The 26,639-nt window shown below is 40.2% G+C and overlaps 1 protein-coding gene across 1 annotated transcript in view; it reads right to left on the reverse strand.

Annotated features, from left to right (window-relative positions):
- Positions 1 to 3,778: 3,778 nt before the first annotated feature.
- The window catches only part of Colec10 (collectin subfamily member 10), a 42,141-nt gene continuing 19,280 nt past the window's right edge, over positions 3,779 to 26,639 (reverse strand). The window contains exons 2-6 of the mRNA XM_051159683.1: positions 20,785 to 20,856; positions 18,033 to 18,104; positions 7,981 to 8,034; positions 6,503 to 6,598; positions 3,779 to 4,253 (exon numbers count right to left, since the gene is read on the reverse strand). Of these exons, the coding sequence (XP_051015640.1) occupies positions 3,862 to 4,253; positions 6,503 to 6,598; positions 7,981 to 8,034; positions 18,033 to 18,104; positions 20,785 to 20,856 (686 nt within the window). The 3' untranslated portion in view covers positions 3,779 to 3,861. The remainder of the gene's footprint in view (positions 4,254 to 6,502; positions 6,599 to 7,980; positions 8,035 to 18,032; positions 18,105 to 20,784; positions 20,857 to 26,639) is intronic.

Below are 26,639 nucleotides of genomic sequence, written 5' to 3' on the forward strand. Positions count from 1 at the left end.
CTTTATATAACCTCGGCAGTGTGTTCAGTCTTGAACCTCGTTGTCATACAATTGATGTACAAAGAACCTGGAGTAAGTTCTGCTCACGAGGTTGAAAATCGGAGCTGTCTTCGTCACAGTTTTCAACACGATACCATTTGAAACATGTTAGACACACCACGCTATGTGTATGCTATGCTGAAGCTAATGAATTTTGATGTTACTCTAAACACCATTGTTTAACCACTCCCCCATGGAGGCTTCATGCTTTTGTGCACATGGACTCTGACTTTGACTTCATTCTCCCACTGATACTGGACACCTGTCTTTAACCCTTTCTATGAGGTTTGCAAACCATCCATCTATCTACAGCGTCTTCCTCAGATGTTAGACCCTGCACAACATATACTCACTCCATCCCACTGAACAATTTATCTACGATTGAGATGTCCCAGTTGACTAAGTACTGTGCATACTTTTCATATCTGCCTCTTGTGATTATAAACACAACTTGAATTAACTGGTTATAATGCACAGGATTTACTATTTGGTAATGTTGTGGTACTTGATGTCACTTTGATGATGTTTAGCATGGCAGAGACAGTTCTTTCTCCTGCATCCCTTTTCCTGAAGAGCCTGCTGTTGGTTGCCCAGCTGGTCTCAGGGCTTCTCAAGCATAAACATCAAAAAGCAGAACAAGGACAATGGATGCAACTTAGATGAAATGTATTTTAATTTGCTATAAGGGCTTATTAAATCACCAAAAGCATACACATACAGACCCAATGAGCATCTGTTAGAGTTACAGTGAAACACATCCCTATATTATATAAAGGTTTGTGTATACAGAATCAATAGAAAATTGTTCTTCTTCAATCCCCATTGAAATAATATTTCTCTCGCATATGAAAGGATTTGATTGTAGTATAAAGGCCTGATAATCTAAAGGCATCACAGCTAACAGCTTTGTTTAAAAAAAAAAAAAAAAAAAGATTTGCTTTACTTTTACCATTATGTGAATATATGTTCATCTGTGTGTGAGACTGTACACGTGTGAGAGTAAGTGCCCAAGGCTTCTAGATAAAGGTGTTAGGTCTCAGGTCTCTTGGTGTTAGAGTTATGGACAATTGTTACAAACATATTGTGAGTGCTGGGAACTTACCTGGGCTCCCTTGACAGAGCAGCATGGGTTCTTAGCCACTGAGCTTTCTCCAGCCCTCAGTGATTTTACTTTTATGTTATAAAACTCACATTTTATGTGATTAAATGTAGATTTTTCTATTTATAGGTTTTCTATTTATAATTTTGGCATATTTATTTAAGTGGTTTTTATATATTTCAAAATATTCTCTCTCTCTCTCATGAACCTTACAGCGCATTAGGTTAGTAGCAGTTAGTAGCAGTGTGGCACCCATATAGTGTGCCTCGCTAATATTCTTCCAAATACCTCACCACAACACCTTCTTAGTTGTCATGGCTCTCTATGAAGAGAACAGGATATGAGAACAAGGTGAAGGACATTTGAATTATTTCCATAATACAGCTAGTGAGGGTCACAGACAGCAAAGATGTTGAGGCAGCCATGATGACAGATCGACGGTGTGAACTTTGGAGCAATGCTGTCAAGCTTGTGTCACTCTGAAGGAAACCACACTACCGCCTTCTCATTAGCGGTAAGAGCTGCAGAAATCCAGTCTCCCTGTAGACAGTGCTGAGAGTGATGCTTCTCCCCTAACCCACCCACATTTTGCTACCTTCCAGACATGCAACCTGGGGAGCTGTCAGCTTGGGCTAGCAAGACTGAAGCTTGTTTTTCTCTCAAATGCACTGATTTTGTTAATATCTTTGCTTCCTGGAGCTGCAGTTTTTTCACTGAGAAAAAATTGCAGCAAAAATCCCTGCCTTTTACACCTCTCATATTTCATGCACCAAATGACGAAGGAGGTGCAAAGGCTTTTATAAAACATATAACATGTAGTAATGATACATTTTCGGCTGGGCACGGTGATGCACACCTATCACCCACGAGACTGAGGCAGAAAGACAGTGCATTTGAGGAGAGCCGGAGTCATACACTGACATGCTCGCTTGAAGGAAAATTAGAAAAAAAAAAAAAAAAAAAAAAAAAAAAAGGAACACATTTTCATGTAGCTCTAAAGTGTGTAATGTCTTAAAGGTTCCTTAAGGCAAGGCTACAGGATGGATCCTTTTCCTTGGAACTGTCACCTACTCTGGGAAGTGTCTTCCAGACTGAGATGAGTCTCTGAAAGAATGAATTAGCATTATAACATTTATAATAGAAATGATAGCATTTGCCATATGTGCAAAATATTCAACTTCAGGGACTCAGCAATTGGGAACATGGATCCAAGGAGCCGCCCTAGGCTGTGTTTGCTCTTGGCTGCCTCTCTCTGCTCTCAGCCTTGTCTTTTCCTCCACATGTTTCTGGGTGTTCCAGTTCTCTGAGATCTTGGCTGGCATTTGGCATGCTGCTCTGATTTGTAACTGTATTAAACTGATCAGTCTTCAAAATACCCTAAGCCACATTCTCAAAAGAGACTCTAACTCATAATATCACCTGATAAATGTCAAAGATTCAATGAGTTTCTCCTATTGACCTGAACTGACTAAGGCATTCATGGGAGACCTGACTTTGATGCTGTCATCTCCTAATGACACCTGGCACAATTAGAACTTTCAGAACTTTCCCCAGAGAAGGAAATGGAAAGTTCAGAATTTGGCTAACAGATGTCTGTAGGTCATAAATTCTAGGTTAGCTATTGATTAGTTGTCAACATTTTAAAACATGGAGTTATAAAGTTCCGGCCATCTGACTTCAGTTCAGTTGTCAGGACACTGGCTTGCAGTGATTCTGAGTCCTGCGTGGCAGCTACAGCAGTGCCTAAGGAGTAGTTGGCTCCTTCAAAGAGTAGTCTGTGTTTAGTGGATCAGGGGCCTCAGCCCTTCCAGTTCATCTATTGATGTCATCTCTCTGGACTCTGTAGGACATGGGTTTGTGACTAATGTTGGTCAATCTCATCTCACAACCGGTTAGTCCTGGGCACAGTCATGAACAGATGGTTTCAGGAGAACATATGTTGTTAATCTGTCTCTCTTGTTTCATTAAGTGTTTTTTTTGCCAGCATTTTAGGCAATCTAATCATGTGTCACCACCCATAAGTGGGGCATCGGTTTATAGGAAGAGAAGCTGGAGTTTTGTTCCACTGTTTATTTTCAAATGCTAGTTGAAAGCTGCTCTGAGGTTTGGTCGGCAGCTCGAGGCACACCATTGCCAATTCAGTAAATGCGTATTTGATTCACGTTGCAAATGTCGTGCCTGGCGTAGGTCTATGGTGTCAACATAATAGGGAGGGCATCTCCAGCAACATTGACTTATAGAGAGGTGTAAAGGCCACCCAGGAAATTTCTCCATGAGTGACATATCTGATGGAAGGGGAAGATGCCCTGGAGAGGGCAGCCCTTTAATGCTTTTCGAGTTTTCTGAAGGCTTTAACCCCTCCCTCCTCATTTTTATTGCGGAAAGTAAGGAATATCTCTGTGAATACAATTATGAAAACAATGGAGTCATTAATAGCAAGGGGCAGTTTAACAGAAGGACTATAAGTTGTATTCTTTAGGAACAATCTTTCCCTTTTGAGTTCTGGAGTTTTCCTTCCATTAAGTCAGAGGGTTAAATAAAGATGTGAGATGTAAAGATTCCCCAAGATTGGCCCAAGTAAACATCACGTACAAAAATGTCCCAGTTGACAAGGAAGAAGGTAGAGGAAGCAGTACCCTGACGCCATTTTAGCAAGTGTAGTGTAAATAGAAAGGCTAAGATGAATGATGGTCACTGCTGGGAGCCCTAGGAAAAGAGGGAAATTATCTTTTCTTCTTGACAAACTCACAGACGAAATACATGGTAAGATGACACTCTGTGTCATTCCACCTGCCGGAGCTCAGCATCTCCACACAGTCCTCATGGCCATAGGGGTCACTAGGCTCCCCTTCCTTCCAGTTGCTGTAGTTCTGCAGTGGGGTGTTGTCTGTGAACACATACTGCCCCTCCCTCTCGAGGTCATTAACCCCAATGAACACTCTGAAGAAGCCACTCTTGGCAACATAGTCAGCAATAAGGGTGTTAACAACTTCATCCTTAGGCATGGCTAACATCCCTCCCCGGATCCTGCAGTGGGTCAGCGATTCCCTGTAGTTCTTCTCCTCTCGCACAATGTAGTAAAATTTCTCTTCAGTTTCTCGGATCCCTGCTATGACTGTGGGGTGGAGAGGAAGAATATCATAACGTGTCTTGACACAAGAAGCAAATACCTATACGACATTGTCAGATTTCTATGTATTCACTCAGCATTTGAGAGCTGTTTTGCAAGGTCACCATGAGGTAGTTACTAGTTTAATTTCTTTTGTGCCTTTCTGTTTGTCAGGTGAAAAAAATGAAAGTCTACCATTTGATCTCCCCCTCCTTCCTGCTCAGATTCCCACACATCTGTCCAATAGCAGCCTTGGTAATAAAGCCCAGTTAACATGAGCTGCTACCTGGAGCATCATAGCCCAGTTAACATGAGCTGCTACCTGGAACATCTAACCATTTTTGTATCAGATATATGAGGCTCCCTTTCTTTCACACTCACACTTTTCATGCCTGGGAAGACTCTGCTGGTCTTTTAGTTCTCAGAGAAAATGAATTTTCCCATATGAAGCTTTTCCAATGCTCCTTGGCAGACATGCGGTCTCCTAGGTTCACATCGTCCTTTCAAATTTCCCTTTATACCACTCAGCACATTGTATCCCTTCAGCTGTGAATGTCTTGAAGTCAATGCTCATTTCTGACACTCTTCAACCCAGTGCCTAGAACACTCTAAAAAATGCCAAATGCTTATTAAAAGCAAACTCAGTGGACCATATGGGAACAATAAGGAAGTTTGTCCACATCAGGACAAGTTTCAAGAATACGGACACATACAGTGATTGAGATTATCCACACAGCTATAGGGGGGACTTAACTACTGACTGAGTTTCAAGATACAACTAGATATTGAAAATCATCTGTTAAATTTATGATTACGTGTGTATGTCTCTCTGTGTTCAGACCATGTTAGGTGAGGGTTTCCATGGAAATAAGAATATGGTATCAGATCCTCTGGAAGTGGAGTTACAGGCAGTTGTGAACTGACTGACATGAGTGCTGGGAATGGAACTCAAGCCCCCTGAGAGAACAGCGCAAGCTCTCAACTGCTGAGCAAATTCCAGCCCCAAGATACAAGTTCTTATGTGTGACTTACAACTAGAACTTAAAACCAATTCAGTTGCTCAGTTACGCTTTGGTATTTCCTGTGCCTCTATCATTACATGGTGACTCTGAACACAAGATGGCATTTGTTGGTTTCCACATACATCCACACTACACTAGTGCTACACTAAGTGAAAGTTTAGGTAAATGGAATCAGCCATAGTAGTCACTGCATCAATTCCTTCAATAGAACAGTCTCGGTAGATTCCTGTGCAAGCTGAGGACTTCTCTACTCATTAGTGTGGAAAAATGAACAAGGTGCAAGAAAAATGACCAAGCTGACAGATCTATAGAAACACATTAAAACCTATACTGAATGTATTATTGGAAGAGGTGTCAGGAAAAACCCTACTATGCTATCTGTCTCTGCAGGCAGGGTCTTCTCCAAGCTTCGGGTGACTCACAACACTGTGACGTAATAATGACAAACACTAAATGCTCTGTTGTCAGCAGTTGGCTGCTACCCCAGGTACTCAAGGAAGTAACCATTGCTATGGCTGTATTCTCAGAGATGCCATTTCTGCTTGACACCTGTCTCCCTTTATTCTTTAGGTACAGCTTGCCCAACTCTGCTCATTTCTCCTTCCGCTTGACGGGCCAGCCTGACTCCATCTTAAGATCAAAAGCCACCTTGTGGCAAGGTCAAAATAAGTTCATTCCTGTTTCTGTTAAACTTGGATTTGACCAGGTTTTGGCCCATTTTCTGTAATTTGATATGTTCTACGCATTCTACCCTGACCTCCACACTGATAAGATGTTCTGAAAAATAATTGTGAAATGTTCTTCTCAGTTCATACATAACCCAAAACCCCTAGGAAACCCTTTAGCCTTGCAGTTTTGGGGGCTATATAAGCCCTAGTTTTTCCTATGTTCGATGTTATTCTCTCAAACCCTATTTTTAGAGAAATAGACTTGTCTGATAGAAATTAAAACTTGCTTAATTTGGCCAAAGAATTCGGGTAATGGTCTTTATTCCTATTTGGTGGGATTAACAGCCACTTTTAGCAAAGTCCCTTTCCTACTGATGTGCCACACACATATTATTGAATCTGTGTAGTGAAATTAAAAATATTGGAATCTGAGAGGATAATCAATATTTTGAGAGACTTTTGAACTGTGATATTTTGCCTGACCAGAGGCATTTCTTGCTAAGAAATGTAGGGTTGAAAGGCCAAGTTAATAGGTACGGAAGAGAGCAAAGTGGTGGTTGTTTACCATTCTTGATGAACTTCATTGATGTCTTAAGACGAGCAACACTAATATCCAGTTGTCCAACCACTTTCCGGTATCTCCCACAGTCACAGATGGTACCTTGTAAAAGATAAAAATGTGAGTTCATGTTGAAGTCCATGAAGGCAGTGTTTTCAATAATTTTCTAGCTTGGTTGTATCGCTTTATGAAGCACTATCTATTTAACCTTTCATTTAAAGCAAGGTTTCCAATTTCTTTTACCTTAAAGAATTCATAAAGCATCTTTTAGAAATATTTGGAATGAGTTTTAAAAATAATACAACTCTAAATGAGAGTTTTACAAAGAATGAGTGAGTCGTAGAGAAGGTGAGCCATTTGACATTTTTTGTCGAGTACAGAAACAGCCTGCTCAATTTTGGAAGAAACTTTTTACAGCTTCCTTAAATTGTATTTGCAGCCAGGCGTCTCTTCTGTTACTGGGTTATTCTCGAACTCACACAGCTCTCCCAAGATAGAACAAACTTTGCATGATTCGATCACACGTTAACTCTGATTATCCATGTAGAGTGTAACTGTCAGGTTTCAAGGACTATACTTAAATACTGTGAATATATACAATTTAAAATTTAAAGGGCAGCTGTCCAGCTTAGGGGTTAACTATTATTTTAACTTGATGTGCAGCTCCCTTTGCTCACCCAGCTTCCTTACTGCTTTGTGTTGTAGTAAGGGGGAACAGAATCAAAGAAAATGGTGGTAAACTCAAATGACTCTCTTTTATTTCTGTTTTGTGGTTGCTGCCTATAGTTTCCCACTTCTTTATTGCTTGACAGGTTGAGAAGTTAAACTGATTTTGTTAGGCACATGGAAAAATACCCTGTGCTTTAACTGATCCGTGTACACAGATAAATACAAGAAATATAAGGCAATTCTTTGAATCTTCACTAGAAATAGCCGGAATTTTCCCCCCTAACAGTCTACTTGCCTTCCTCACATCAAATGTTACCAGCTGAGCTCTGTAAGGACACTTCCAGCTCATGCAGATCAGGCTCTGTATCCAGGTAACCTTAAAGACTCCACACCGGAGGCCAGCCTCAAGCCAGCATGTAGCTCAGATGCTCTGAACACAAGGCATGGCTGCTGATGAAGTTTCTGCTGTGGATTTTCCTCTTGGATCTAGACAGCAAGCTCTACTCCCTGATAATGCTGGACTTGCTTCTCGCCATGAGCAGGTCAGAGATGGAATGTGCCCTCATTTCCTTCCCCAGGGCTTGGAAAGTCACCAGTATGCAGACAGGAAAAATTCTCTTTCTCCATGTCCTCTATCCCATGGAAATGAGGGTGAGTGCATGGAAAGGGGCTCTATTTGCTTCAGAAACAAAAAACAGAAAACAAACAAACAAACAAATAAACAAAAACAAACAAAAACCAGTGTAGGTTTGAGCTGGACACATTTGTTGTAGTGCCAGACATCAATGAGAACAAGATGAGCATGTCATTCATACCTGCCTTGCCTTTTTCTCCAGGAATCCCAAGCAGACCCTTTTCCCCTTTGTCACCTAAGTAGACACAGCAAAAAACACAATAAATAAATAAATATAGATAGATAGATTGATAGATGGAAAGATGGATAGATAGAAAGATAGGTAGATAGATAGATGGAAATAAATAATTATGACTAATGGCTAGGTTCTTAGAAAAAATATACAGAAGGACAAGATTCAACTTTAGACTTCAAAGCATTTACAGTTTTTAGGAAAGAATCACCACATGCAAATATCTGCCCTGCAGAGTCATATCGCATTAGACTGAAATGTCAACCTTGGTAATTTTTCTTTCTGTTCTTCTTTCTATGGGGCCATTATCTTACTCAGTCAGAGGCCTCCAAAAATAATTCACAAAGAAGCAGGGGTTTTGAAACAGATAGAAAGAAACAAAAAAATTCTTTTTTTTTTTTTTTTTTTTTTTTAAACTTCAAAATAACTCCCAAAGCCCACATCAGACACAGTAATTGAAAGGGAAAGCTTTTGATTTACAAGAGAAAATGTTTGGCTGAGGTTCTTGAGGATCAAAGGAGAAGACACTGAGAGGAGTGAAATAAAGCCTCATGCTTTAAAGGTGATCTGGCAGTATGAAAAAAAAATATGAAGAATAAACTCAGGCTGAAGGTCACCCAGGCTGAAGGGGTAGGACGGAGTCCTAGCTGGATAAGAAGTAATGGAAGGCAGGGGTTGAGTGTATGACCCAATAGGTTCTGCTCCATGACATCTCTCACAAAGCCACTGCAATGTGTGTAGCATCCTTATGTCATTTGCTCCGAGGATGCCATTAATTATTCTCACTGCTGTCTGCTGAGTACTTCTCACCACAACTTTCTTATACGTTGAAGAAACCACATTTAATGGAAATTCATAGATGTCGCAAACCTTTCTAAATTTATCTGTGTGGACACTTGGCTCCCAGAAGGAAAAGAGGCCCTTGTCCTACAGAGCGATGGTTAAGAGTGAAAGTGGGAGTCTCAGAACTTGAAGTTACGGCACTGAACTGTACGCGCGCATAACACGGCAAGTCTGGGAGAGATCCCTCTAACAAAGATGGTACACTTAAGAGGGAGTCAGAAGAGATAGGGCGGAAGTAGGAAGGATGAAGTATTTTGCAGTTAGGCATGGCTACCAAGAGCTTCAGCAGCAGCAGATAGAAGGGTACGGACAGCATAGAGGTGGTGAGAAACAAAACTAAACAAAACAAAACTGCATGAGAGCATGTCAGCAGCCTTGCTGAGGAAGCTCGCTCACATCTTAGTTATTTCCTAAGGATTCTTCATTTCCTCATATGTAAGGTAGAGAAGATAAGATTGTGAGACCATGTGAGTTGTAGAAAGGGGACGTGCATTTGCTACATAGAAATAAGTAGCCAACCATTCCGCATGCTTCACACATACTATCGTAGTAAATGGCATGAGGTGAGCAATCTGACTGCCTTTCGGTTACACTGGAAGGAACTTGGGTTCGTGGAGCCAAATGACATGCTCAAAAGTTTGAGTTGGGAGTGTTGGTATGCAAATCCAACCATTTCTGATTTCCCAGTTTATAACGCCTTGCAGATGAGTTGGCCGATGACCTTATGACATGAAATAAAGTGAGAGTGTTAATCAAAGTGAAATAAGCCAGGTACAGAAAGACAAAAACTCCACGATCGTATGAAAAAAAAATATTGATCTCGTGGATGCAGACAGTAGGAGTAACGGTTAGCAGATGATGGAGAGGGTAGAATCAGAAGTTAGAAAAGGCTAGTCCAGGGGAATGAAGGTAGAATTAATAGGAGCAAGCTCTGGTGTTCTGCACAGCAGGATGATTGTTGTCAGTAGCAGTGTACTCTCTACTTGCAAGGAGCTGGAGAAGAATTTGAAAATTTCACTACAAAACAGAAGTTAAGTGTTTGAGGAGATATGCTAATTCCACTGCATCATTCCAGCATGTGCATATGCATCAAAACATTACAGCATACCCCTCAAGTCTGTAAATGATGTCAGGTTAAAAAAAAAAAAAAAAGACAAGACAATTTCTGAAGGAAATAGCTATTCTTTGCCCTAAAAATTTTTACTTAGAAGATCATGAATATGCATTTAGAAAATCCATAGTCACCATCCGTTAGTGCAATTGTGCTATTCTGTGAATGTGGGTTTAATGTTTTATTTTCTTATAACTTACATTTTGAGGACACTTAAATCTTTTAAGTTGGTACGAACTGAACATGGATTCTAATTCTGTTATAATACCTATTCTGGGTATGGCTCATGAAATAAATATAAGAAGCAATAATCTCCTCTTACTGGCTGTTTTGAGTTCCATAGTTGCACTTCCCTGTGATCAATTATACCTCAAAATTATAAACTAAAAATTCCAGAAATAAACAGTTTATGAGTTTTAAATTACATACTATTCTGAGTAGCATTAAAAAAAATCTCATTTTAGTTTCCAGGAAAATGAGTTATTGACCTAATTGCATTATATCACTCTGTATATGCCATCCATATACCCATTAGCTAATTGCTTTCTCAGTTATCAGATGGATTGCCACATTACAATGTTTTTAAATAACACTTATAGAGCATCAGGACCGTGTGTTACAGTGCCTGCTGTGTGTTTGCCTCTCTCAGCTCATGTCTGGCATCATGCTAGCTCACATCCTTACAAGAAGGGGCTGCACATCGCGGTAAGGTATTTTGAGACAGACAAAAAAGAGGGAGGGCGTTCACAAAAAATTCTCATAATATATTGCGATAATGTTGCTTGTTTAAATTAGTGCTCTTAATCTCTTATTTTCTGTGGTTTATAAATTGAATGTCATCATAAGACTATATGAATTGAGAACAAAATCTACAGCAAATAAAGGCTCTGGATTACTATCTGCAGCTCTGGCATCATCCATTGCAAATCTTGGATATTTCTGCTAGGGATAAGAATGGTCTGTATTTGCTTTGGAAGAATGATGGGTCTTTAAGGAAATAAAAACACACAAGAGAACAAGGATATTGGTGTCGTGATGTACTAACACGTGGTCGGAACAGGAAAAGACCCTTGTGAGCCACAGCAGAAAAGACCATAGGGTACCCCCAGCCTGGCCTGATATTTGTGGCTTCTAGAACTGGTATGTGGCCTCTCTTGTGAGAAGGTGTAAGCACTGTGGCTATTTTTGCAGCTTCTTGGTATGAAGTTGTTTCCTTTTGAGTGAAGTTCGAAGACAACGCTGTGAAAGTAAACTGTCCATGGGTTCAAATTCTGTGCCTGCTGCTGTGTGGACAGGCGGTTGAACTAAGTCCTTCAGTTTGTATTTTTACATCTTAAATGAGAATAATGGCACCTAAAATGATGGGGGTCATTCAGAGAATAGATGACGAAATCCCATCTCGTAATCAAATCTGTGCTGACCTCCCATCAGAGGATGCTGAGCCATGGGTCAGAGCAAAGCATAGCAGACTGTGTCTTTAGCTTGCTTCCTGAGGATTTGGGCTTAGTATATTTATCTTTACAGAACTAATTATGATTTCAAGTCACCCACAAAACCTTGTTTGGGTCCGTGAGTGGGAATATATCTATAACAAGTGTCTTATGTAAAGAATTAGAGGTCACATTCGGAGGAAGAAAAGAAATCAGAATGCTTTCAGTGTGCCGGGAATATCGGCCTTCAGTAAAACATTTATTTTGTTATGAGATTGGATTTTCCTATAATAAATCATTCTTATTTCCTATTCCTAAAATGAAATATTGACATCTGGAAAGCTACCTTAGCTACGCAGGTGAAAGCATTAAGGTCAGCCTAGAAAGAAAGTTGAGATTAATTCAAGCCAGTAAAAAACTTAGGAGAGCCGTGGCCAAATGAGGACAGTAAATTTCCAAGTACTGATTAAAAATGAAATTAATCCAGGTGAGCCAAAACACTGCATCTCCGTTTTTCTTAAGACGTGCTCATAAATTCTGATGACACATCTCTAGATGGGAGAGAAATCTCAGCAGCCAGTGCTGAAATTGGTAGAAAAGAGGAAATAGCATGTTTTATCATTCAATTTTTTACATATAACTATGTATACCTGGGAATACCTATGCGTGCTAAACATGTGTGTGCTTCTGTGTATGAAACCCAGAGCTTGTGCTAGGGAAACTTGCTACCAGTCAGCTATATCCAGAGTTCAGTTTTCTGTATTCGTTAAAAAAAAAATTAACTCACTTTACATCCTGGTAATAGCCCCTCCCTCTTCTCCTCCCAGTGCCACCCTCCCCCCTCTTCCTCCAATTCCGCTTCCCCATTCAGATAAGGGGAGCCCCTCCCACCAACCCACACCAGCCCATCAGGACTGAGAGCACCTTGTAGCCTTGCAAGAGAACCCTGCTCCACTAGGGGGAAATGATCTAAAAACGGGCAACAGAGTCCATGTCAGAGACAACCCTCGCCCTCCTTACTAGGGGGACCACATGAAGACCAAGCTGCCCATCAGCAACATGGGAGTTGCCTAAGTCCACTGTATGCATAGTCCTTGGTTGGAGCATCAGTCTCTGAAAGGCCCCCTGGGCCCTGGTTAGTTGGCTCTGTTGGTCTTCTTGTGGAACTCCTGTTCCTTCTCTTCTTTCCTCCTTGAAACTCTTCCACAAGTCTTCCTGGCATCAGGGCCAATATTTGGCTGTGAGTCTCAGCATTTGTTTAGATTTGATCCACTGCTGGGTGGGGCTTCTCAGAGGACAGCTAAGCTAAGCTAAGCTTCTGTCTACAAGCATAGAAGAGTGTCTTAATAGCATCGGGGGCTGGCTGTCTCCCATGGGGTGGGTCTCAGCTTCAGCCAGTCATTGGCTGGGCAGTCCCCTCAATCTCTGGTTTTCTACATTCTTAATGCAACAAATGATTAGAAACTTTTTACTGTGTTAAAAGCATAAAGGTCAAATTACAATCCTCAGGTAGTTTGTATATGAAATTATACAAGCAAATGTGTGTGTGTGTGTGTGTGCGTATTCATGTGTGTGAGTACGGCACATATGCACCTGCGTGTGTGAGTATGCGTGCCTGCGTATGTTTGCGCTTGTATTAGCCAGAGGAGGACATTGAGGGTCCTGTTCTACCATTCTTCGCCTTATTCCTTTCAGACTTACTGGTGGCCAGCAAGTCTCAGGTCTCCTCCTGCTTCCACTTCCTCTTCCCCTTCCCATCACTACAATGCTGGGGTTAGCAGTGCCAGTTGCCACATCATCTTTTAAAATTGGTCTTCAGGATTTGAACCCAGGTTCTTGGCTTGCTCAGCCAGTGCCCTTAGCTACGTGTTATCTCCCCAGCCTCTTGTTTATATTTTTCAGTCAACAGATCCAGTCAATATTTTATTCATGACTTACCCCCTGTGGTGGTTTGAATAGGAATGATCCCGGTATACTCATGTGTTTGAGTGCTTGGCTCATAGTGAGCAGCACTGTTAGGAGGTGTGGCCTTGGTGGAGTAGGTGTGGCCTTGTTGGAAGAAGTCAACTCAGCCGCATGGGCTCTGAGGTTTCAGAACTATGCCAGTTTACTTTCTGTTGCATGTCCATCCGGGTGTAGACTCTCAGCTCCCTCTCCAGCACCATGTCTGCTTGCTCACTGCCATGTTTCCCGCCATGATGATAATAAAGGACTAAACCTCTGAAATTGTAAGCCAGCCCCAGTGAAATGTTTTCCTTTCTAAGAGTTGCCATAGTCATAGTGTCTCTTTATGGCAATAGAAACCCTAACTAAGACACTCCCAGAAAGCAGTATTCTACAGGGGCACATATGAAAATCAGGCAGTACAGTGATAGCGGTGTGCTCTGGGTGCTGCGTCCAGGACTGATAAAGAGGAAGTAGGAATTGACCAGAAGGAGAAAGTTTAGTTAACAGATCATTTCCAAACTTAATTAGTCAACATTTCTGGAAGTCCATCCACTTTGCGACTTAGCTAGTCAGTCTTCCTTTTCTATGCCATGTACTACTGAGTTTCTCAAATTGTGGGTTGCCACCACATTTGGGGTTGCATAAGTAAACATAGGTGTCACGAAAAAAACTTAGTAACAGCAAGAGCCTTCTGAGAATGCCAAGAGCAAAAGCTAATACAAAATGACTCGTATTATCAATCTGAGGTGCTTGTGGCTGTGCGCGTGGACTCTGCATCCTGTGACTTCACTGCAGCCTTGGTCTGAGCATACAGCACGCACATTTTGCAGTGTGTGCTGTCATAATACACAACATGGCTGAACACCGTCTGGAATACATTGGTTCAGACTCAAGATGACTGTAGGTTATGGGTTTTTAGCATTTTTAAAGCATCTACAAAGATATATAGACATAATGGTTCAGGTATGGAAAACAAGGACTACAATTTCCTGCTGTCATTCCTTAGCAGGTAAATATCAATATAGTATAGCTTTTGATTGTATAGTGTTAGAAAGTTTGATATTTAAAATTGCTGTTTGAATTTCACATTATATCACTAAGTGAACTTTGGCTTGAGGTTTGGAAAGAATTCCCAACAATTTCTGAAATGATGCTTTAGCCATTTGCACTTTATATTAATGCAAAGCAGCAAGCACCATTATACACAAAGCTCACCTCACCGGTTCAACTATTATTTTTAAACATGAATATACAGCTAACCCAGACTATTAATGATTTGTTGCTGATTTTCCACTGAAAAACCGGTATCAGCCTTGCATAAACCAAGTTTGGATATTTCTGGATTCTATTCATTCCCATTATTTTGTTTATTTCAATATTACCTTAATACTATAATTTCACAATAAATATTCAAATTTAGTGATCTGTGTCTTCCAACATTATTTTTTATATTACAAGAATGCTTTGGGTATTCTTTTTTCTTTCTTTCTTTTTCTTTTTTTCAAGGCAGCAGGGTTTTTCTGTGTACCCTTGGCTGTTCTGGACTTGCTTTGTAGACCAGGCTGGCTTCGCACTGACAGTGATCTGCCTGCCTCTGCTTTCCAGAGTGCTCGGATTGCAGGTGTGCGGTATCATGCCTGGATATCTTGGATCTTCTTAGTACTTTTCATTTATACATAATATTTACATTGGCTTATTGGTTTTTAAAAAGAATATTTTTGGAAATTTAATGAAAATGATATTGAATACAAGGACCATGTTGGGAGGCGCTGACATATACATGATATAGAATCTTATTATTTTAATGACTTTACTTCCGTTTCTTCAGGTCCCCTTTAATTTGATTACCATGTTGTGCCTGTTGTTGAGGGCCTATATAATTTCTACTAAATTTATGTCTAGATACATGATAACTTTGATGCTATGATAAATGGCATTATTTTAATTTCATTATTTGTATGTAGAAATCAAATTGAGTTTTGTTCATTTGGCATCCCAAAACTATTCTTTATACAAATAGCTTATCTGCAGCTTATTTAGAGTTTTCTGGTCATTTACTAAATCATTTATCTGCACCTAACGAATCTCAGTCTGTGTTCTACTTCTGTGATTCCTTAGTTCTTTTTCTTGAATTTGTGCTCTAGCTAAAAGCTCATAAGAAATGTTGGTTAGAATTTATATTCTTTTTGATCAAGCGTTTTCATGTATACCTTTTTTTAAAAAAAAAAAAAAAAAGAAAACCACAAAATGGTATATGTTTAATTAAATGTGTTTTAAAATGTCTTGAGTTATAACTGAAGTACGGAGGATTTTCCTGGGCCGCTGCTCTTTGGAAATCCTTCAGAGTCAACTTCCTCAGAGTCTGAGCAAGTGTCTAGTCACACGTCAGTGTCAGTGCTGCCTCCCCATGAACAGGGAGCACTGTATGTAAACTAGTGAATGTTCTAGGGAAAATGCACAACTTAACATCAGTGTGGCTCCTTCTGCTCCAGAGCATGGCTGCCATGCTCCTAATAATTTGGGAAATTCTCTCATATATATCCTAGCCAGTCATAATTTTCAGGAAGATTAACTGGATGTTAGCCTGCAGCCTCTTGCCCTGTAGCAACTGTCAGGATATTGTTTCCTCTTTACCTATATTAATATGCTTCCACTGTTATTACTTGTTATTGATATAATATGCATGTTCAGATTTCATCAAGTTTGTGAAAACATTCTGATAAAACCTTTGTCATATCTACCTGAGATGTCTGATTTGCAAAATTCCAAATTATTTTCAGCCCGATGTTTGTCAGGCATTCTTTTCCTTGCCTGTCTCTCCACATTTGCTGTGCTGGGTGCCCCTGGGTACAGTCAGCACTTTTGGTTCATGACTTGTACTGGCCAGCACAATAGGTGGTGGGAATTCTCTTGGAGACTATTTCTATATTGCACTTGTTACTAATAACCTAACTGTTTATGAAAGTAACTCCAAGCTATGCAAACATATCACCTTAAGTCCAAACCAAATGTTTTTCTTCACTTAAGCCTGTCTCAGTTCACTTCCTGAATACTTGTGTCCACTCCCAAACCGTCTAATACAAAGAGGGTGATAGAGGGGATTTGGAGCTGGAGACAGTAGTCCTGACCCATGCTTTGTTGATGGCAATATCAACTCAGGGGTGCAAATGGCTTAGAGGTTGAAAAGAAACATACTTTAATATATACTAAGTATATATTTAATATATTATGTGTGTGTGTGCTGTTGGTGAGGCAATCACTTTAAAACTGTAGAGAATTAATATTTCAGCTGATAAGTATAAAATGTCTTAATTTCCAAACTGTACCAAGACATACGGCTGTGTAAACCCATGCTAAGCCTCATCTTGGAGTTTTGGGAAGGACCTGTGTAAACAAAGATTTCTGAAACCAATGTGTCTCAGCTTTTTGATAAAACCACCAGACTCAGGCTACAGCATCTGCCTGGACCATGAAGAGCCTGTGTAGCTTTCCACAGCTGTGGGGAGTTCAACCAGTGGCGGAAAGACAAGAGAGAGGCCCACCCATGTTTCCAAATGCCACTGAAGGAAACTCCTTAAGGATCAAGGTACAAAAGTGTCGGGTGAGAGGGACAAGGGGAAATACAGGGCCTCCAGGTGACACCAGAAGCCAATGCCTCAGCACAGATTCCTGACAACCTGCCTGTAAGAATCAGGTCCTGGGCACCACAAGGCCCTTGATCAGTTATGACAAGGCCTAAATGTTTAAGATGATGCACTCATCACAACATAAAGGATGCATTATTATAATACTTACGGCACTGAGCTTCTCTCCAACTGAATCTCCATAGAAGTATTTCTTGCATTTCCCTCAAATGTCGCTTCCTAGTATACCTATAAACATGTTGCCATTCCTTAAGGCCTATTTAAGTTTCTCCCCATGTCCATCTTGCCTTCCTTCCCCATTTGGTGCCTCTAGTGCTTGTGTTGCTTGGCATTATAATTCTTCCTGAGAAAACCTTATCTTTCTGAATGATCTCTGAGTTGCTGGCACTGCGTTTTGATTTTCTTCAGCTTCGTATTTCCAACCAAGTGGAACAATGCCTGTATATATATAAATGAAGTGCTGAATATGAGGAAAATTCTGAGTTGTTACCATTGTGAAGCTTTATGAGACAGAGGCAGGGAAGGAGATATTAGGTAACAAAAAGCAACCGTCTGTTTTCTAATACAGAGGCTGCAGTTATAGCAGAATCTGTCCGAAGAGGTGGGCATTTCTGGATATACTTTCCTATCTTGATAATGAATTATGGAGAAGTTATCATTAATTTCTCTTTTATATGTGTCTACATTGTGTTCTATAAGTAATCGTGACAGTATTTGAATCATTGTCATTGGGTCATAGCAAGTGTTAGCAGCTAGCCATAGGTCCAGGGAGAGAGTTTAATATAGAGCCTACCAGAACTTTATACTTGATTCTGTTCTGAAATCTTGTTTAGTTTTGCTTACTATATATATTTTTTAAATTCTGAGCTATGGGATATATGGGATTATATAAGATTCAAGTTAGGGAGGCAGAACAAACACCATTTAAAAAACAATCATTTTATGACATAAAATATAAAATATGTATGTGTTCACTGTGTGCTCCCTTGCTTTAATTTGCACTGGCAAACAACATGGGCAACTTACCCTTCTTGCCAATGGGGCCAGACTTGCCAATATTGCCCTGGGCTCCCATATCACCAAGTTCTCCTTTAACTCCTGAAAAACAAAGCATGCCATTATTATAACATGAGGCCTTTTCTTTCCTCTAATGTTGTCACTATCATCTTTAATTCAAAGAAATAGTAATATATATGTGCATAGATATGCACACATATATAATATAGGTAAAATATATGTATATGTGTATATAGAGTAGAATATATATTCTATATATAGGTATCTAGGTTTATTATGTATATTATATATATTAGGTAGATTAAATAGTCTCAAAATTAGATAGCCTAGATAGTAAATATATATACTTATATAATATACTTACACATAAAATATGTAATTATAATATAAAAATTATAATTATAAATAAAATATATATTTATATATTATGCACACACACAGATATATATATATATATATATTATATATATATATATATATTGTGTTAACTATCTAAAATACCTGATTGTGATAGACTGTTTTCTCAGAAGTTAGGTGGGCCTGTGGGCTTATCTGTAGATGTTGTCTTGATTATATTCATTGAGGTGGGAAGACTCATTCATTGTGGATGGGACCATTCCCTGGGCCTTGGGTCTTAGACGATAAACACACACATGAAAGGAAAGAGTGAGCAGGGCACACACACAGCTGCATCCCCTGATCTCTGTTCCTGATTATGGATGCAGTGTGAGAAGCTCCCTCAAGCCTCAGCTGCGGTGACTTCCTGTCTGATAGACTGCAAATTAGAACCATGAACAAAAGTCCTTCTCCCTTTAAGTTCCTTTTATCATAGTGTCAGGGAATGAACCCAAGACGCTAATATGTATCTTAGACTACATATATTATGTTTAAACAGGGTTAGAGTGTATCTATTAGTTAACATGTGAGCGATTCTGACAATTCTGGGCATGTTGGTATGAAAATATTTACTGCAGCAGTATTCTCAGATGCCCACAGCTTATAAAACTAAGGGTAGATGAATGGCAGAGTGGGTTCTTGTACTTTTGAGATGGGTTCACCTCTAGATACATTTCTGGGTTTGCTTTAGGATTGATTTCTCTCTTTGCTTTCAAAGAAGATCTGCCAGTCTTAGCTACTTGAGAACAGGGAAGAGAATGTGTAGCCATCAAACCTAGTGACCAAAGAGGCACCAGAAGTTGTCCTGCTGACATTCTGTTGCTGGTGTTTTGTCTCTAGAGACAACATCTCACAATGTAGCCCAAGCTGACCTGGAGTTCAGCCTCCAACTCAGCAGTTCTGCCTCAAGCCTCCTGGATGCTGGGATTGCAGACATTATCCACCACAGCTTGCTTTGATGCTGAGATTGTAATCCTAAAAGTAATCATCAGGGACCCTTAGAGTATTTTAAAGTAGTTGCCTTTAAAATGAAAATAAAGGATGGGTATGATTGCACACACCTTTAATCCTAGCACTCAGGAGGCGGAGGCTGGCAGATCTCTGTAAGAGGCTAGCTTGCTCTACATACCAAGTCTCAAACCAGCTAAGGCTCTATTGTAAGACCTTCCATTAAAAAAAATAAAACAAGCAAAAATCCTAAAAAACAAAAAGCATAAAAAGAAAAACCAAACCAACTCAAACCCAAAACCAACACCTAACAGATAAGAAACAAAATGTCATCATATAAAAACATTTCTAGTTACAAATCTTTTTTTTTTTTTTTGAAAATAACTTAGCAATCGACCTAAGAACTTTCAGAATGAGCATAAGCCAGTCTTTTTCAGATTAAGGTTCTCAGGGATTGAAGGACTTTTTTACTCTTTACATTATCCACAACTTTAAAATGAGTGCTCCACGGGACCATTTGGAAAGTGGAGGGGGGCAACTCAGCTGTTCAGAAGAAACATGGTGACAACTGAGGGTTTTACTTATTGATGTAATTTTATTAAATTATTAATGTTTATGAAATTTTATTAAATTAATTTATTCTTCATGAAAACATCCAATTTTTACATTCATGAAAACATCCAAATAGCTTTTGGGTTACGGTTGTCTGCTTTGCTGTCATTCCCTACAGGACCCTCCTTTGACCTGTTGCATCAGTCTCTATTTTAAGGAAAGAGGAGTGAAGAAATACAGAGCTTGGGGAAAGACAAGTATTTCAAAAGACCAGACAGCCCTTGCTGTGAACATAACAATATTTCTTTTTTTCCAACAGTTTTTTATTGGTTATTTGGGAATTTTACATCACGCATGCCAATCACACTCAATTCCCGGTCCTCCTATGTCTGCCTTCTACCCTTATGACCGCCCCCCCCCCCCAAAAAAGAAATAAAGAAAAACAAGTCCAGTTTGTGTTCTCCATATATTCACTTTAGTACACTCAAACTCCCAGTGGCCAGTCCCTTAAAGAAAACTGACTCCTCTCCACCTACACCCGCACCAGGAGCCATCAAGGTTATGATAGCTGCGTTTTTTAAAACTAAGCATCTTATATGTTCTCAGCCACTACTACTCCCTCAGCCACAGAGTGTGAACCCCTCTGACGAGCCTTAATGATACAGCTTGAGAAATATGACAGAGTCTATCTATCAGGCAAGCCCACAGGAGCCCTTGCCTGGCCAGGTGACTCACCTCTGAAACATATTATACGTATCTCTGTTGCAGAGAGCGTTGTGAAACGGCTCATTTTCCAAGACAAGGTCCAGGAGAGGGAGAGAACATTTGCACATTAAAGTGGTCATTTCGGACAGGATAAGCCTACCTTTCGGTCCCCTGCGTCCCACCTTGCCATCCTTGCCTTCTTCTCCCGTGTCTCCTTTTTCACCATCATCTCCTTTTAAAACAAAATGAGAGACAGTAGATCATCTCAAATAAGGACTATGCTCATTCTTCCCAGGGGAAGGAAACCATGTTCAAAATGCCATTGCAGCTTGGATATGACACTGTACCCAGGCTACAAGGATCGGACAGCTGAAAAGAAAGAACACCCATTGCAAGCATCACAGCAACTGTGGCTACCTGCACTGGGCCCACAGGAGACTGACTGTCTTCCGTATGTCATGGATGGGAGAGGGGCTCATGGATCTCTGTCCTTTATTATTGAACTGTGGGCTATTGGCAAATGCTAAGAATCAGGAAAGGATCATTATTTTCACCTGTGAACCTACTGTTGAGGCCACAAGATTCTGATAGTTCCCAACTCATGGTCACAGAGTTGGTTCGACACAGTGGGTAACAGAACACAAGAAATAGACATAGATGTGAGAAGTAGATTTGTGAGGAAGAGGAGAGAGAGAGAGAGGTAGGGGTGCGAAGGAGTTAAGAGATGTTAGAGCATTGGGGGCAGCAATCAGGTAATCTCTACATCTATCAAACTGTCAAATTACTGATTACTAAATTAAAAGCAAAAAGAGAAGAGAGTTGCAGTATATGTTCTCCTTTTGTTTTTCCTCTATCAGCTTTAGAGGGACCCCACAATTTGAGGCATGGGCTGGGGAGCTAAGAATAGGAGTGTAGGAGTAGCAAACAGCTGACAGTAGTTGTCTGTGATAGTGGCTGTCTTCCTCATAGAAGAGTGTAGCATTAACACCTTGAACAAATCAATCTGATTGAATGAATAACTTGCTGAAGGGTGTTTTGAATTATAAGTTGGAAGACATAGATTGTAATGCGGTGGTAGTGACTGATAGTCTGAGTGATCCTTTGATAAGTTGCTGATAGAGCTTACTGGTTTTGGAGGAACACAGGTCCAGACTTGAGTCCTAGCTCCCCTCCTCCCCTTACCTATTTGGAGAAACAACAGCAGATGATCTGATTTTCTGATACCCACTTTTCTAAAAGTTAAAATGACAATGCATGCTTGAGTGGGCTCCTAAGAAGTTCCCATGGATTAATAAACACAGAAGATGAGGGCACGACTTGTGTGTAATGAAGGTGACTACTGTTACTCTCTCCTGTATTCTGTGTTTCTTTTTCACTACCGTGGTGAGATATTACCTGGCCTCCCCAACTTGCCCCGTTGTTTTAGAATCAACAAGGTAAGAATGTGATTGTGCTGTGGAAACAAAGAACACAACACATATCATGTTGTGACTCGATACCTTCATTATCACCAAGGCAATCTCGGGACAGTGAAAGCATGAAGAATGATGGGAAAATCAGGTTCCAGGTTGTGAGATTATCCAAGCATCTGGCTATTTTAAAAGATTGTCTGTCTGCAGGATCTTTCTGAAACTGGCTTTTACACAATAGGCTTTGATGATTTCTGCATCAGACGAGAGGAGTAGAGTTTGAACTGGGTGCTATTTTCCAGGGTCATGGGTGTTTATTTAGCAAGATTACTATGTGCTGTGCACTTGAGCTAAGGATTTTGACATGGAATTGTGGTAATTCCAGGAGGCAGAAACTATTCTTGATCTATTTCTTAAGTAAAAACAAAACAAAACCCCTCACCAAGATCCTGTATGGGTAAGGTCCTTCCAAATTATCACAGAACTTCTGAGTGTCTCAGTCAGAATTCTCCCATGTCTGTTTCTGCCCTCTCAATGTCAATTTGGCACTTTCATCATATGCTTCCATGACTCCTAGCAGATGGCTGATTGTAGGAAACTTGGCCTTTTGTCAAGGTTTTCAGAGAGAAAAGGGAAGTTACCAAGAAAAGATTACAATTGCTATTACCTTCTAATGAAGAAACATAGCAGGTACCATGTTAGTATTTCCATGACTTAAGTCATACAGAATGTACACCTGAGGTAGATTCATTGAGACCTGAGGGATTCTGCATCCTGGGAGCCCCTTTATCTTTCTGAGTATTGTTTCACTCAGTGGTAGAATGGAAAAATAATGTGTGTGTGTGTGTGTGTGTGTGTGTGTGTGTGTGTGTGTGTGTGTGTGTGTGTCCGTTAAGGTTTTTTCCATTTCTTCCTTTCTTACCTCATTTTTCACCTAAAGTGATATTAGGTAAAAAATTAGTCTTTCCTACTATTACCAGGCTGAGCTAAATTCTTCTGATTACCTTTTTTGTTAAAAGTACCTCTTTGTATTCAATGTGTCAGCTCATTTCTGCTTAGAACTTACATTCAGTCTGCTGTGAGCCATTCTAAACAATTTTTGCTTACACATAAATAATTTAGCATGGCTGATGCTTGAAATGTGATGGAATTGGCTATACGTTGTATGACCCATGAGACACTTTATGAATGTTATGATAGTGTTATTGACTATTACGAGCCAAAGTGTCCACACTGCCAAAGTGTCCACACTACCTGTCATGCACTCTATCATTTGGTCCCCATTACAACCACTCAGAAGGATGCTATTCTCAGCGACATTTTACAGATGAGGGGATGAGGTCAAGCAGAGATGATACAACCTCTACATGGCTGCAGCAACGTGTAATGGCAAACCTGGGATTCAAATTTTGAGTGTCTTTCTTCAAAGCTCATATTCTGTGCAAGTGGAATGATTTTGAATGGATTCTTATTCTCTCATTTCTGGGATCTGGACCTGCATGGGTCTAAAGAGACACTTCCTGCTCAGTAAAGAGCAAGATCCTTCAGCCATGTGGATGTGAATATCAGCACCGTTATTATTTCTCATGCTTCCTCTCCTCCCCGTGACTTCATTTATTTCCCAACCATTTCCAAACAAGCATGGCACTGGAGGATGCAAGATGCATGGCTTAGTGATCTGCTGCTCCCTGGTGGCTCCTGGTGAAAGAACGTGGAGGAAAGAAATGGGACTATGGTTTTTGTGACCTACATGACTGCTAGCTAGAGCTGAAGTAAAAACAAAAACAAAAGAAAAAAGCTTGCATCTTTACCTTCCACTTGGGTCCTGGTTATTTAACCTTTGAGAGCACTCCCTTAATGAAAACAGATGGGAGACATGAAGCCAAGCACTGGAAAGAAGTACCATGTCTCAGGATTGTCTTTCTGTCTCTTGGAAATATTTCCATGAGATTACTTCATTTAAAAAATAGCCACTTACATTTCTCTTAAAAAGAGGAAAAGCTAAGCTACAATGGACTAATTTCAAGTTTCCAAAAAAATCATTCACTTGGGTCTATCCAGGCCATTAGCAGTCTATAATAATCTCTCCAACAGGATTCCACCAAAGCATCCAGCTGACCGCATTTTCTTGGGCAGGATTTACTTGAAATTAAATAGCCGAACCCAAGTCTGTACCACGAATTCAAATGGAGTAAGTATGTAAAAACAGCATTACATTCATTTTGGAAATGCTAAATAAAACCACTGGAAATTGTGTCGTATCTGTTGTCAAAGTAATCTTAGAGACAGGAGAGAAGTTGACAGCAGTCTTTCTCTTGATTTAAAAAAAAACAAAAAACAAAAAACAAAAAACTCCTCATCCCTCCTTGCATTTTGTGTCCAAACTTGCTGGTTCCATCTCCTGTTTGAAAGCTTTCAGTAGAAGGCCAGGTTACTCCTGAGATGCCCCCCGGCAGGAAGGATATTATAGTGGACCTACACTGTTCCTTCTCCAGGCACTTTGCTGAAATACGTGGGCCTTCTTAGCACCTGCAATTGTTTGCCTTGCTCGTGTTCATCTGTTCACCATTCCCTCATGTGCCTCCCTGTCTGGCCCAAGTCGTTGCAACTTAGTCTCTTCTGCACAGCTTGCCATAAGGTGGAGAGGCTGCACTGAATTGTTGAAAATTCTCATCTCACCTCACTGGGGTTTTCTTATCTGTCAAATGGGGGAAAATCCCACCTACCCCATAGGACAGTTTCAAATGAATGGTGTGTCATCCAATGGCTGAAGAGTATTTATCTACTCGTTTGGTGTGATCCACAGTTTATATTTTAATAAGGAATTAAAAAGTGATTGTCCCTACTTCACCACCGCAACCCCTACCCTGTAGCCTTCATGACATTCTTACTTGACTAGATGGTCTTTTACTTTTCACTATGAAAATGTTCACACGCAGAAAGCTGAAAGACACATACTCCAGTCCTAAGTTACAACCACTAGCTTGATGTTACTGCTTTAACTATCTTTTGCTGATTAAAAAAATTCCAGTTACAGACGTGACAACATATCATGCATAAACATGCCAACAAATATCTAAAGGATATAAATAGACATCCAGTCTCTGTGGCACACTCCTGTAGTTCCAGCACCCAGGGAGGCAGAAGCAGGCAGATCTCCATGAGTTCAAGGCCAGCCTGGTCTACAGAGTGAGTCCAGGAAAGCCAGGTCTACACAGAGAAGCCTGCTTCGAAAATCAAACAAATAAACAAAAAAGAAATAGCCTCCCATGTAAGCATGTTACTATGTCAACAGTATTATTTTTTATACAAGGACTTGATAAGCTCCACGTCATAGAATTCTGTGTTTTCATTTATCCCAAGCTTATATCCTGAGCTACTGAAGTAGCTACTGAAGTAAGAAGGAGAAATGAACAGTTGGAAAGAGAAGGCAAAAAAAATCGCAGGAGTGAACCTGAGTTCTTTGAAAACAAATCATGAACAATGATGGCATTTTATTTTTTTTATTTTTTTATTTTTTTGCTGAAAGAGCTACTAACAGACCAAAGGGGACTTGAGGGAGACAAATTCCTACTGGTCATTTATATAAAGCAGTGGTCCTGGGAAGGTTGGGTATAAACTAATGAAGTCCAGAGGACCTATTACACATGACAAGCTCAAGTTTCCGTCAGATCACTTACCAGCTGCTACAGTTTGGATGGAGAGTGATCTGCTGCAGTCATGTCTTAAAGACTTGGGAAGTGGTGAACCCTTTAGCAGGTGGGCCGTGTATGAAGTTCTTTGGTCATTGGGAATATCCCTTCGCATGAGATTTAGAACTCTAGCCAGCCCCTCTTCTTTTGTTTCTTGTCCATAAACCAAGAAGTTAGCTCTTCCATGGACTCTTTCATTGTCGTATTTGCTACTGCTTGTGACCTATAGGTAATGGATTTGCTCTAAAGCTACGCATCAAAGTAAACCTCCTCCTCACATGTCAGTTATCTCAGGCACTCTGTTACCATTCTGGAAAGTTGACTAATATTCAGACTTTTTCATTTTCTGTGTGCTACTTAGCTTCCCAAAGTCTCCCCAGCCCTTTCTTGGTAATTTGAAATTACTAGCATATTTACCTATGCAAGACTCCCTCATACTGAGCACAATTTCATCCATCTACAACATACAACTCTGTGAATAACTTGAAGAGGTTTGAGATGGAAATTGGCAGGAGAGGAAGAATGCAACCAAATGCTTCGTATTTATTGCCAAATGCAGTGCTGAGGGATGGTTGTCCTTCCTGGACTGTGCCCCTCAACTGTCTAAAAGGTCATGTACTTCAACAGTGGCACCAATCACTCAGTTAACAGGAGTCAACAGAAGAAGGTAATGTGTAACATAAAGTTCCCCATTGAAACCAGGAAGTGGGGTTTGCTGGCCTCCAGAGGGAGTAGTAGATGTGCTCTGTGGAGATTATGGGACCATGGTGACGTTTCATCACAGCTCTCTCACCGAGAGGAAGTTTTCTTCACATTTGTTTTTTAGAAAATCATAGAAAGAGAGCATCAAGAGACAAAAAGGAAGGCTGCCCTGCAGGGGTTACAGGTCTGTTGTCCATATCTCTGCATAGCAG

Source organism: Acomys russatus, chromosome 17 (genome assembly GCF_903995435.1).
Source record: "Acomys russatus chromosome 17, mAcoRus1.1, whole genome shotgun sequence".
NCBI lineage: Eukaryota > Metazoa > Chordata > Mammalia > Rodentia > Muridae > Acomys > Acomys russatus.